Source organism: Melozone crissalis, unplaced genomic scaffold, assembly GCF_028551555.1.
Source record: "Melozone crissalis strain CALT ecotype California unplaced genomic scaffold, PUWL_Pcris_2 ptg000061l_1, whole genome shotgun sequence".
Classification (NCBI taxonomy): domain Eukaryota; kingdom Metazoa; phylum Chordata; class Aves; order Passeriformes; family Passerellidae; genus Melozone; species Melozone crissalis.
The window spans coordinates 15281542-15295353 of NW_026535839.1; the positions used below are offsets into that span (position 1 = coordinate 15281542).

The 13812-nt window shown below is 50.9% G+C and overlaps 1 protein-coding gene across 2 annotated transcripts in view; it reads left to right on the forward strand.

Moving 5' to 3' along the window:
• The window catches only part of PSD2 (pleckstrin and Sec7 domain containing 2), a 78594-nt gene that overhangs the window by 46602 nt on the left and 18180 nt on the right, over positions 1–13812 (forward strand). Inside the window, exons 4-9 of one of the 2 annotated variants that reach the window (XM_054287786.1) lie at positions 55–543; positions 1991–2185; positions 6231–6311; positions 6747–6859; positions 8035–8095; positions 12875–12965. In XM_054287786.1, coding sequence (XP_054143761.1) covers positions 55–543; positions 1991–2185; positions 6231–6311; positions 6747–6859; positions 8035–8095; positions 12875–12965 — 1030 coding nt within the window. The remainder of the gene's footprint in view (positions 1–54; positions 544–1990; positions 2186–6230; positions 6312–6746; positions 6860–8034; positions 8096–12874; positions 12966–13812) is intronic. The other variant, XM_054287787.1, reaches the window with a different exon arrangement.

Genomic DNA, 13812 nt, shown 5'->3' on the forward strand with positions numbered 1-13812 from the left:
CAGAAAGATCCCAAGGGCCATTATCACAGCAGCACATCTCTCCTTTTGGTCCAGGTTTGCTTCTGGAGATGCCAAGCTGAGCTGCAGTGATGATGACAGGGAGCATTTCCAATTCAAAGACATCAGGGATGGCTTCAGCTCGACCTTTGAGAAGATTGTTGAGTCTGACCTTATGAAGGGCACCTACTACAGCAGCCTGGACTCTCTGGACGTGCTGTCCCTGACGGACGAGACAGACAGCTGTGTCAGCTTTGAGGCACCCCTGACCCCCCTGATCCAGCAAAGGGCCAAGGAGAGCCCCGAGCTCCTGGAGCAGAAACTGGCAGCCCAGCAGAGAGAAGCCCTGCACCACATGGCTGCTGATAAGCAGGAGCAGGGGGCAGCCAAGCCAGCAGAGGGGGATTTTGGGAGCCCTCTCAGACACTCAATTACCAGCAGCAGGTCAGAGAATGTGCTCAGCAGGCTGTCCTTGAAGAGTATCCCAAATGGGTTCCATGTGGAAAGCTCAGAGGAAGATGCCACCAAGATCATTAACTCCATCAGGTAAGGCAGGGAGTTTCTTGGACAGTGCATGCTTTTCTTATGAGATCCCAGTCCAGGAGCAAGGCTCAGTGGGCATGGTTGATTTGGAACTGCTTTTTCACCCCTTGTGCTTCCTCTCATGTGTTGTTGTGGCAGAAAGGCCAAACACCGGCAGGAAAACTTCCACCTGTACCTGCACAGCCCTTGGCAGGCTGGGGATGGTCAGGTGCTCTCCCAAATGCCTCTGAAGTGCAGGGAAACCTCAAGGTTGCACTTAGGACAGGGTACCCCTACAGAAGCCTCCCCAAAGGTTCTTCTGCAGGCAATGAGGAGATCAGCAGAGACTTCATCCTCTAGACCAGCTCAGACCCAAACCATCACCCCTGGGAGACAGCAGCTCATCTGTAGGGCACTTCCCTGCCTGAGGAAGCCAGGTGATGAGCAACCAGGTCAGGGGAGAGCTGGAGTGAGGTTGTATGTCCAGCTGTCAGGCCAGCAGTGAGTCACACTGCTTGAAAATGCTTGACTTGGTGCTGTGAGTGGCCTTGGGCAGGCAGATAGATAAAGGGCTGTATGCCCACCTGCATGGTGCCAGCAGGGCTGCTCAGAGCAATGTCTGTGGGCACAGCTGGCCACAAGGCCAGCACGCAACTTCAGGGGAGCAGCTCCCCAGTAAAGGCTGGTCTGGTGCCAGTCCCATTGACATGATTTGTACAAGTGCAGCTTCCTATCCTCAGCAAATAACCTGAACTGAAAAGCATAACATCTATCCCTAAAATTTCCATGATGTCCATGGCTTGGAAAGAGCTTGGGATCCCCAGTGGGGAGAGAGGAAGCTTAAAAGGTGTTGAGGCTGCTTACTTTGCTACACCCTCATTTCTCAGGGGGAAGCCGCCTTCTCTCTGACCTTTCCTACCAATTTGGAATTACACTGCACTGTTTCATTTCAGCTGAATTGAAGGAGGACTTGTCCAATGTCCAGCTCACAGCCATATTGCTGGTTTTCCATATGGGTTTTTTTTTTGTGAGGGCAAGAAGAAATCAAAAGGTGGAAAGGTGGCATTTTCTGTGGCTTTCATGGTGCCACAGCGCAGCTCCCTGAACGTTTCTTGTCTCTGCACAGCAATGCCAGCCTGAAGGTGGCTTGGAAAGAGCTTGGGATCCCCAGTGGGGAGAGAGGAAGCTTAAAAGGTGTTGAGGCTGCTTACTTTGCTACACCCTCATTTCTCAGGGGAAAGCCACCCTCTCTCTGACCTTTCCTACCAATTTGGAATTACACTGCACTGTTTCATTTCAGCTGAAATGAAGGAGGGCTTGTCCAATGTCCAGCTCACAGCCATATTGCTGGTTTTTCATACGTTTTTTTTTTGTGAGGGCAAGAAGAAATCAAAAGGTGGAAAGGTGGAGTTTTCTGTGGCTTTCATGGTGCCACACCGCGGCTCCTTGAACATTTCTTGTCTCTGCACAGCGATGCCAGCCTGAAGGACACGCTGTCAGACTCGGACTCAGACATGGGCAGCACGGAGCAGCTGGACCAGGGCAGCACGGACACGCTGGCCAACGGCTGCAGGGCGGACAGCGAGGCTGCCAAGAGGTTGGCCAAGCGCCTCTACAACCTCGAGGGCTTCAAGCGCTGCGACGTGGCCCGGCAGCTCGGCAAGAAGTATGTGGGGGCAGCCCTGCCAGGGTGACAGGCTGGGGATGGGGGGCACTGCTCGTGATGGGAGGGCAGCAAAAGGCAGCAAGGGCCAAGTCTGGGTGCTGGAGGGAGTTGGGGCTGCTGGAGGTTGTAGGAGTGCTGGGGGGTAGGATGGTTGGGAGGGATGGAGATGAGAGATCTTTGCAGCCAGGTTGTGAAACTTGGGGTTTATTGCAAAGGGCCCTGCTGGGAGTTGCCAGCCACAGCTCAGAGCAGGCCTGAGAGAAGTAAAGAGAGTGGTAAAAAAGAGAAGGCAAGAGCATGGTAAAGGGGATGAGAGAGTAAAAGAGAGGATGAGAGCATAAGAGAGCGAGGTTCCTGTTACAATACAATTCATCTTCTTCTGTGCTGAATATTCTAATTCTCACTGACCAATCTAGTACAAGATACAAATCCTACAGCATTTACATACAGCCTATAAGAATCACTGCATTACCATCCTGTGTTACATTTTAAACCCTAAAAACTCCTCTTTGGACCCCTTCTGCTAAGCTGTAGGGTCTGCTCTGACCCTTGGAGCTGTCTGCAAGCAGAAGGTGTTGTTCCATCAAAAGGGGATCACCTTCAGTCAGGCCACACAATTGTTTTCCAGTTGTTCAGTAACTGAGGTATCTCAAAGCTTGCTTTCATTTCAATCTTGCTTATAATTTCCATATTCTCAAAATCTTTTGCCAGGCAATCATATTTATAAGGCTTTCCTGTTTCATCTTCCCCAACAGGAGATCTTCCCAGCTGAAGCTGGGAGCTCAATGTCCTTAAAATAGGAATGCTACAAGCTGCCTGTAGTATTGGACAGTAAATGTCACAAGCTGCTGCCTACCAGAACCAAGAGCTTCCTGCCTTTGGGAAGAGCCCAGCAGGACCAAAGCATCCCCAGGCTGAAGGGTTTGGGTGCCAGACCTGCCCGTGCACTGGGCTCCCTCCACTCCCCAGGTTTTTCATGTCTGCACCCCAAAATGCCCTTGCTGCAGAGTCTCCCAGCCCAGTGTGTGTGAGGGTAGGAGGGGTTGGCTGGAGAACCAGGCACACACAGAGAGGTCCAGGCTCTTCAGCTGGTAGATTTGCCTGGGTAAGGCAGAAGGGAAATCAAAAAATATTCAAAAGTGGGAGTGGTACAGAGATTTCTAAGAGACAGAGTAACAGCAACGAGTGTAGCAGTAACAGATTATTTTAGGATGCCAGTGGGTGTGAAGGCACCAATCCCCATCATCCTTTGCCTGGATCAGATATAACCTGTGTTGCTGGGTTTTTTTTTTTTTTTTCTTTTGTCCTTGGAATGTCTCCCCCTTGCCCAGATCAGCAGAACACACCTGTCCCTCAGCAAATACTCACACTTTCAGTACAAGGCTTGTGTGTGATTCCCAGCTCAGTGCTGGGACAGAAGGAGCCCAGGAATTGTCTCCTAGAGAGGCTCTTTGCATCACCTGGCAAATCCTCATTCTCCTCCTTTGCTGAGGTCCTTGTAGCAGGTGCATTGCTGGCTGCTCTTGCCTCAGGTGTGTAACATCCTTCTCCTTTCTTTCAAATTTGCCATGACAGCTCACTGAGGGGGGAACTTTCAAGCACTGGGTTTCTGAGTCTGTCCCTTTGCTATTTCCTGCAGTCCTCACTCACACCTGCAGCCCTCACACCTCGGGGGAGGCTGTTTGGTGACCCACATCTGAGGATTCATACTGCCTTTGAAACAAAAGTTTTGTTTTGATCAGCTGGGTTTTGACATCTGAACCATTTCCTGACATGAGACCTAAATAGAGCTGCAGACTCTTGGTGGATTGGCAGAGCAGAAAAGGAAACAGGGTGAAGATAGGTATTTATAGGTATTAATATAGGTATTAAGTCAGTCTTGCTCACTTAAGACAATGTAAGACCAACCTATAGTGCTGGGAACAGACTAAGTTTAAGTGATGCTTTCAGACCAGCTTATGTAGGAGGGCTGTACAAAAAGTGAAATCTCATTTTATCACTTCTTTTTTCTTTGTGATAATTGGCAATTTTCTAGAAAAGATTAAAAAAGATAAAGTAAACCAAAGCCAAAACTATTCATCATTGTCAAACAGGCAGAAAAGGCTTGACAAACCAGGTTGGATATCTCCCCACAGTTTGTTTCCATCTGCCTCAGTTCTGTGAAATTAACCTAAAACCCTGAAATTAGCATTGGCAGATGTTTGGGAAACTGAACTCTCCATGGAACTCTCTTGTTCCAGCATTGGTCTGGGGCCCTCTCAGCTCCATCAGTGTCCACAGGACATCTTGTGCTGGTTGAACTGTCCCAGGCTGTGAAGGTGGCACTTCCCTGTAGGGTTTCCAAGAGTTGTGCTCACCAAATCCCTGTGGCAGAGCCCAGGACAGCTCCAGCACTGCCCAGGGATGTGGGGTCTGCCAGGATCCCACCCTTGGGCAGCAAAACGAGGGCACAAGGCCTGTTTCACCCCCCAGAGATGAGATTTTACTCACACGGGTTCTTATGGCACTGAAGTGCCCCAGGTGATGCCAAAAGGAGCCCTGCTCTGTAGGGCAGTGGGGTTCAGGTAAAATATCACAAATTTTCCATGTCCAGACACATGGGAATGGACTGGGCGAAAAGGCCAGGGCTCCTGTGTGACTGTGTTCACAGGGGTCTGAGGATGAGGGAAGAGATGAGGATCTGACTCCATGTTTCAGAAGGCTGATTTAATATTTTATGATATATATTATATTGAAACTATACTAAAAGAATAGAAGAAAGGATTTCATCAGAAGGCTGGCTAAGAATAGAATAAGAAGGAATGATAACAAAGGTTTGTGGCTTGAACTCTCTGTCCAAGCCAGCTCACTGTGATTGGCCATTAATTAGAAACAACCAACATGGGCCAATCACAGATGCACCTGTTGCATTCCACAGCAGCAGATAACCATTGTTTACATTTTGTTCCTGAGGCATCACAGCTTCTCAGGAGGAAAAATCCTAAGGAGAGGATTTTTCATAAAAGGTGTCTGTGACACTCCTGTGTCCCCTTGGGGTGGCTTGCAACCCAGCAGGTCAGTCAGAACTCTTGGTGCCTGGTCCCTCCCAAGGCAGGCAGAGGGATGGAGCACCACACTGGGCTGTAAGGTGAGAGGAGCTCTGTGGAGGCTGAAAGGGCAGCAGGCGGAGGATGCCAGGCATGTCCCCACAGGAAATGCCTTGCAGGGCCACCAGCCAGAGCATGGCAGGAATGTCCCCATGGGAAATGCCTTGCTCTCCTTGTAGCAATGCCTCTGTCATCATGGTGGAACTGTCACCCATTCCTGCAGGAAGGGCTGGCACTGGCACAGAGACAGAGGAGGATAACTCCTGAGTAAGGAAACAAGAGCAAACACAAAAGTCCATCTTAAGGTGGGACGGGGTCTTGCCTTGGCCCCTGTTGTTATCCCATGGCCTGGGGCATGTTAACTGCCTCTGGGGCTCAGGGAAAAGGGTCACATCTATGTCACTGGATTCCTGGAAATGCAGAAATTTGTTGTTTGCAGGGGTCTGGCTGCCTTCTGATGTCTTGTGGCACTGTCCAGCCCCCTTGGCAGAGCCAGCCTGCCTGGAGCTCTCCTGCTGCAGTGTCCAGCAGCACCCACCTGCCACAGGAGCAAGAGAGAGGGTGGGATGGGAGCCTCTGTGGGTGAGAGCAGGGACATTGCAGTGACAGCCAGCACTGGGAGAGAACCAGGTGTTGGAGGAGCTCAGGATATCCCCATGGCTCCTCTGGCTGGTGTGGGAGCAGGCTCTGCCTGGCCAGCAGCACAACACAGGGGTGCAGCAGGGCAGCTGGAGACTGGTCTGGTGTCTCATTCTCAGGGGTCTGGAGATGGCTGTGGGCACATCAGGGAGGTCTTCCAGCAGCACTCCAGGCCAGGAGCAGTTCTCCCTGTGTCTGAGATGGTGTCTGCAGTGTCTTGCTGGGATTGGGCTGGCCCAGAGGCAGCATTCTGCTGTTCCTCTTGTGGACAGTGTCATCTTCCCCAATGAAGGGGCTGATCACTCCCTCTTTAATTGCAGCAATGAATTTAGCAAGTTGGTAGCAGAGGAGTATCTCAGCTTCTTTGACTTCACTGGCCTGACCCTTGACAAAGCACTCAGGTGAGCTCTGGGATGGAGAGGGTGGTGGGATTTTGGGGTTTCCTCCAGGCTTCCCAGCACTGTGTGAGCTATCCACGTGACAGGAGCAGGGGCTGGGGGGAGATCCAGGCTGTCACTCAGGCTTCGGTATCACGTTTTGGCCTCCAAAATGGGCTTCAACAGGAGGGCCCACAGCCTGCTTCCCCAGGGTGGAGAACAGTTCTCCCAGGCATCCCATCCCATACAGAATCAGAGCAAGTGGGAACAACTTTTTTCCTTAGGATGGGGCAACCCATCCTGGTGCCACATGCCCGAGGTGGATCAGATCCCAGCTGGCAGCAATTCCCCTGCACAGCTCCATGGATCTGCAGGCTGTGGGGCTGGGGGGAGGACAAATGAGCCTTTCCATGTCCCACCTTGAGCAGGCCATCTCTGAGCACCCCTTTGTCCTTGCAGGACGTTCCTGAAGGCGTTCCCGCTGATGGGAGAGACGCAGGAGCGGGAGCGGGTGCTGATCCACTTCTCCCGGCGCTACTGCCACTGCAACCCCGAGGAGAGCACCTCTGAAGGTACTGCTGCCCCTGCTCTGCCCCCCTGCCATGCCACAGGGCACCTGAGCACAGGGCTGGAGTGCAGAACCAGCCACAGCCAGGCAGACACGGCTGCAGCTTTTCCTGGCCACAGGGATCCTGCTCTAGACATTGTCCCTGCCCTGGGCATTGTTCCTTCCCTGGGCATTGTCCCTGCCCTGGTCACTGTCCCTGCCCTGGGCATTGTCCCTGCCCTGGTCAGTGTCCCTGCCCTGGGCATTGTTCCTTCCCTGGGCATTGTCCCTGCCCTGCCCTGGGCATTGTCCCTGCCCTGGGCATTGTTCCTTCCCTGGGCATTGTCCCTGCCCTGGTCATTTTGTCATTGGCCCTGCTCTGGGCATTGGCCCTACTCTGAGCATTGTCCCTGGGCATTGTGTCATTATCCCTGCCCTGGTCACTGTCCCTGCCCTGGGCATTGTTCCTTCCCTGGTCACTGTCCCTGCCCTGGTCACTGTCCCTGCCCTGCTCATTTTTCCTTCCCCGTTCACTGTCCCTGCCCTGGTCACTGTCCCTGCCCTGCTCATTGTCTCTGCCCTGGGCATTGTCCGGGGATGTGGGTCACTGTCCCTTCCCTGGTCACTGTCCCCACCCTGCTCACTCTCCCTGCCTTGGTCATTGTCCCTGCCCAGGACAGGGTCATTGTCCCACCCAGGGATGCTGGGTGCTGATTCTCCCAAGGAGAGCCAGAGCAGGCTCCATGTGCCAGCTGACAGCACTGAGAGCCAAACACATTCTGGCACAGGGACTGGTCCTTGAAGGACCTCACAAAAAGGGCTAGAGAGCACCAGGGAGGAGGCAGGGACTGGAATATTACTGTGCTGGAGTATTGCTTTCACAAGCAGCTGCTTTGGATTTAGAAGTGGGAAGTTTGGTCTTTTAAAGGAAAACTGCTTTGAAGGCAATTTTATGGTGGTTGTTTTAGGAAAAGGTGAAATCTGAGGGAAAAGAGGATGTCTTTGGGGCTTTTAGTGTTGTTTGTTTTGGTTTGTTTTGTTAAATCCTACACAGCTGAAGGAAGCAGATAGTCTTTAGGGTGCCCAGACACAGCAGCTGGCCTTAGTTTAGCAGTGGCTGGGCTGCCAAGACAGCAAACACCAGAACTGCATGAGCAGGGGAGTAAGCAGCCCCAGCTGTGTGCCTGTTGTGTGTTTCAGATGGGATCCACACACTCACCTGTGCCCTGATGCTGCTCAACACAGACCTCCATGGCCATGTGAGTACCACTGGAGGAGCATCCATCCTTTATTGCTTCCCAGGAAGGAATTCCCAGGGTGGATCTCTGTTCCCTGGTGCTGAGTGTGTTGCTGGACAATTGAGATGGGTTGGCAGAGAGTTCTCTGACCTGCTGCAGGTGGAATTTTGGGTACCTGGGGACAGTGCACACCTGAGTGTCACTGCACACTCACACCAAAGGCACGAGTCCTGCTCACATCAGTGATCCTGCCCAGCTCAGCCCTGCCCAGGAGCTCTCAGTGAGCTCCTCCCTGCCAGTCCTGGGGGCTGCTCCTTCTTGTGCTGCAGACACCCCTCCCCAAAAACTGCTGAGAGGGGGCCAGTGGGTTTACACAGGTCTGGATTTGATCCTCCCTACCCAAAACATGAAGTGAGCTCAGCTGTTCCTTTTCCCCAGGATGTAACAGGCAGCCACTGGAGAGTTTCATAGGAAAAAAAATAGAGTGAGCAGAGCTCAGTGCCCAGAAAAGTGGTTGGAAAATGGCAGAAGCTGTGAGAAGATCTCTCAGCACCTTCTAGAGGCTCCCAGTGACCTGTCTGCACACAGTGGGATAGTGGTGGGATCAGCCTCATAGAGCATCCATCCTCGAGCCAAAATGGTTGGAGCCAAGGAATTATTTCCATCAAATCATTTCCTGCAGCAGCAAAAGCAGCATTGTGGCAAAAGGCAAACTATGTGACTTCAATCCAAAATAATCTGTTTGTCTAGTTTTTTTTAAGCAAAAAAAAAAAAAAAATCCAAAATATGCCTCTGGGAAGATAGACATAATTGGAGGGACAAAAAAACCAACCTAAACCTCAAAAGCCTTACCATTTCTATTCTTCATGGACAAGCTAGCTCAGAGGCCTGGTAAGAGGAAATGTTCTCATGATATCTAGGCACAGAAAAAAATAACTTTCTTTTGACCAGGTGTGCAAATGCCTGAGCTTTTCTTTGAAAAATCTTCTCTTTATTTTCTGCATGTGTAACATTAATTTCTTCTTCTCCTTTTCCTCCTTTTTTTTTGTTTTTTTTATTTTTTTTTAAATTTCCTTCTGCTCCTGGAACCTCTCTTTCTGCTCTTTAACCCTTTACCAGGTGGTAAGTGCAGTCCTTCTAGTGTTTTGCTTTCAAGCACCGGCATTTGACTTGTTTTGATTGTGTTAAAAACAGTGAGGAGTTTTGTTTGTCTGGAATCCTAAGTGATTGTGCAGTGTTCTTCCTTACTTAGCAAGCCATTAGCAGCCGATATCATCCCATGAAATGCTCCTGGTGTAAAGAAACCTCCATGGACTGTGTTGTACCTGGGAATGTGTGACTTGATCTCCCACCCCTCCTTGTTAGAGATGCTGCCATGACATTCCATGTCACTTTAGATTTTATTTTCCTTTTAAATGTTGTGTGTGTGTTTTGCTGCGAATTCCTGGAGTGGGAGATGCCCTTGGTGAGGAGAGGGGGGTGGATGTGTGTCTGTAAAGGGGCAGCTCCTCACAGCATTGTCCTGGCATGGTCTGGTTCACCATTCCAGCAAACACCTGGCACAGAGCTTTAGAGCAGGAGATTTTGGCCTTAGCACTGTTGATGTTCTACTCAGGTGCACTCAGACTCCATTTCTAAACCACCCAGAAAACTTTGAAATGAGATATTCCCTATTCATGGAAGCACCTGGAGCTGGTGTTAAAAGCCAGTGGTCACCAAGAACATTCCAAGTACAACAAGGAATGCTGATGCCTTGGAGTGGCCACCTAAACCAGAGGCTAGACAAACTTAAGAGAATAAAAGCAGGTATTTATTGAAGGCCTTCAATAGGTTCACCTTGGGCAGTCAGAAGCCTCTGAGGGGCTACACCCAGGATGGAAGATGGTCACGAGTTTTTCAGACAATTTAAAGTTTGGTTCATTTACATCTCAGGGGTTAATCCTCCAATTACAGCTTCAGGTAATGAAGTCATTTACTCCAAGTTATACCCCCCAATTCACTGCTGTTTACATCTCTGGGGCCTGAGACAGTGAGGTGTCCTTGAGTTCCAGGCCTAGAGAGGAACTGTTTTATCTCAATGAAATGGGAGGACAGCAGACAGGCCATGGAGTTTCAGAGCTGTACACCAAAGCAGTGCAGGATCTCAAAACCAGGAAAAGCTAAGTCCTAAAGCATGAAGACTATACATGTAGGATAATTCAAGTTACAAATTTCTGCCTTGCTGTGCTGGTGCTGTGTGAGCTCCAGGAGTTCTCATGGCACAGAAAGCACTGCCCTGCTCCATCTGTGCCCTGGGGCAAGGATAAAGACAAAGCTCAGGGCTGTGTCCTTTCCTACTGCCACTGTTGGCCCTCCTGGCCATGGAGCCTTAGACACACACATGAGGAACCCCAAAAAGGGCCTGTAAGATTTGATTTGTGTTATCTCACTGCATCCACTCACTTCCAAAAATGCTTTTTGGAAGTGCATCCAGTGCTGAATCACTCTGGGCTCAGAGGCCAGTGCTGTGCATTCTGCTCCCCTGCCTCAAGGCAGGGCTGGGAATGGGCACCTTCTCCTTGCAAAGCAATTCCTGTGCCTCAAAGTCCCAGGCAGCACCTGCCTCACCTCCCAGCTCCCTTCCTTCCTTGCCCTCCTCCCTTTCTCCACCCACACTCTATGGTGCTGCTGGATCTTTCCTTTATCTTTTCTGTCCAAAATTCACTGCTGGCCAGCAAGCAGACAAATCTCTCCTCTCTGCTGCAGTCCCTGCATGTCTGCTCTTTTCCTGAGCCTTCCGCAACCCCAGTACCTACTGAAAGGACACAAGCACACAAATCTCTCCTCTCTGCTGCAATCCCTGCATGTCTGCTCCTTTCCTGAGCCTCCTGCAGCCCCTGTACCCCCTGAGCCCTGGCTGGCAGCTCTGGCTGATGCAGCTCCCCGGGAGGAAGCCACGAGGGCTGAGCTGTGTTGTGCCACAGCAGTCCCCAGGCACTGCAGATTTGTAACAGTGCTTTACTCCTCCTTTTCTTGATCTCTCAAGGGAGCCGGCTCATCTGGAGCTGGCACCAGCAGGAGGCGTAATTAGGAGCATCAGGCTCAAAGGCAGTGCCTGGCTGGCTGTGCAGCCCAGTTTGCACACACAGGAGGCTGTGACCGTGTTCACAGGGATCTCAGGATGAGGGAAGAGATGGGAATCTGACTCCATGTTTCAGAAGGCTTGATTGATTATTTTATGATATATATTACATTAAAACTATACTAAAAGAATAGAAGAAAGGATTTCATCAGAAGGCTGGCTAAGAATAGAATAAGAAGGAATGATAACAAAGGTTTGTGGCTCAGACTCTCTGTCTGAGCCAGCTCACTGTGATTGGCCATTAATTAGAAACAATCAACATGAGCCCAGTCACAGATGCACCTGTTGCATTCCACAGCAGCAGATAACCATTGTTTACATTTTGTTCTTGAGGCCTCTCAGCTTCTCAGGAGGAAAAATCCTAAGGAAAGGATTTTTCATAAAATGTGTCTGTGACAGGAGGCAGGGGGTGCAGGGGGCACGCTGAGCTGATCCCAAGGCCTCACTTCTTCCTCCTGCTTTCATCTTGAGAGATTCCCCAGGTCTCCTGCAGTGCACATTTGTGGGCAGAGGTTTCTGGTGTCATCTCTTTCAGGAGGTTATTTCTTTGCACAGATGACACATCTCACCCTGCAGGACATCTCCTGTAATATCTGCTGCAACTTCATCTCCTGCCAGACCCACTGAGGCCCTTCCTCTTCCTCACTGAGCCCTGAGCAGGGCTCTGACTGCTGTTCTGGGCCATCCTCCCACCATATGTTCCTCCTGGATGCTCACCCTGCCCATACCTTGATGTGAAGCCCAGCAGTGCCAGGATGCTGTTGGGACCCTCAGGACCATCAGTGGCAGCTCATGCTGTCCTCCCTGGCTCCACTGCCCCCTCCAAGCGATGCCACCAGGGTCTGCCCCACACACTGAGGCTGTGAAGGATATAACATAGCACTGGAGACCCCCATCTTTCCTTTGTGACATCAAACTCCTTTTTCTGAGCCCTATAATCACCACTGACTCCTCCCCACCTCTGCTCCATCCCTCTGGAGAGGTAGCATTGCAGGGGAGGCTTGGGAAGAGGCCGCCTGCCTTGACCCTTGCAGGCTGAGGGAGTGAGGGATGAAGTGTTTGGGAGGACAGATGCCACAGATGATGAAACCATGATATCAGGGATGCCAGGGGGCCTGGAAGCATCATTCCCAAACATTGTTGGCATTAGCTGGTGCTGAGTGTATTCCAGGCTGTGGGATTCTCCCAGTGCACATGTGTTTCCCTCTCCACAGTACCAATGGCTGGACCATTTCTTTTTGTACTGGCAATCAAAAACAGCAGCTTCCATCAAGGAGCAGCACTCCCCTGCCCAGTGCTGGCTCTTCCAGGTGCTGGCACTGCAAGCTCACACCATTTCTCTCACAGCAGGCTTGGACCCCCATCCAAACATTGTCATTTCACCAGGTGGAGTGCTTGTCTCGAGTTCTGTGACACAGAGCCTGCACCCAGGACCTCTCCAGCAAGAGCTGGACAGGCCATTTTCAGGTGTCTTATTTCCACCATTAAAAAAGAGGCCATTTGATTTGGATGCTGGCATGAGCAAATAAAGCAGAGAGCCCAACAGCAAATCAGATCAGAAGCCCTTTGAGCTCTTGGGACAAGCCCAGGCATCAGCACTACATATCAAATTGTTCTTTGAAAGTCACTGATGAAAGTCAAAGCTCTCCACAAGTTTAATGAGCTGCTTCTTTGCCTTACAGAACATTGGCAAGAAGATGTCATGCCAGCAGTTCATAGCAAACCTGGATGGGCTGAACGATGGGAAGGACTTTGCCAAGGATTTGCTGAAGGTAATGTAATATAAAGAGACAGTGGGATACTGTCGTTATTACTGCAGTGCCACCTAGTCCTGCTGGGACACCCTGAGCCCTTCAAGCAGCATTTTCCAGTTGTTTCAGGAGAAGAATTGTAACCCCCATGAATGTCTCTGCTAACCTGCAGTGAGCCAAAACAGGTCTGTTCCCTGGTGGTGTTTTATCCAGATTTGTGGCATACCTGTCCCCAGAGCCTACCAGGGGCCCTTTTCCCCCAGCATTTCAGATGATGCCCAAAGCAAGGTTCTCCCCACCCCAAAGCACAACCATCTACCACCAAAACTTTTCTTAACCTCCACTACCATGTGTGGAAATGCAATGTTCCAACACACCCAGTGCACTACCATGGGATCTGGTTAATGTCCCAAAGGGAATATTTTCTCCTGCCACGTGGTTCAGCAGCACCACTGCAGGTGCAGCAGCCTGACCTGAATTTCACTGTATGGAAGGAGGTTGGAACGAGAGGTGCCACAGCAGGGGTGTCACATCATGTCTGGGGTGACATCCCCATCTCCCAGCAGACCTCACCCTATTCCTACCCCTCTGTATGGTCAGGATGACTTCCACATTCTGCTCTGCTAGCCCATTCCTGCTTCTTTTCCAGTGCCCCAGGGAAGCCACTGGAATTGTGCACAGAAGGAACTGGAAAAGCTGATTCCAAGGTCATTCATCCCTCCCCTGCTACTCAGTTCAAGCCTCCCCTATAATTTCCTCTAGTTAAGACACTGAAGGTGTCATGGCATATCCCAGAGTCTTCTACCCCTGTGTGTAGGCCAGGATTCACTCAGAGCTAGGTACAGCACCCAGAATGAGTCAGAAATGT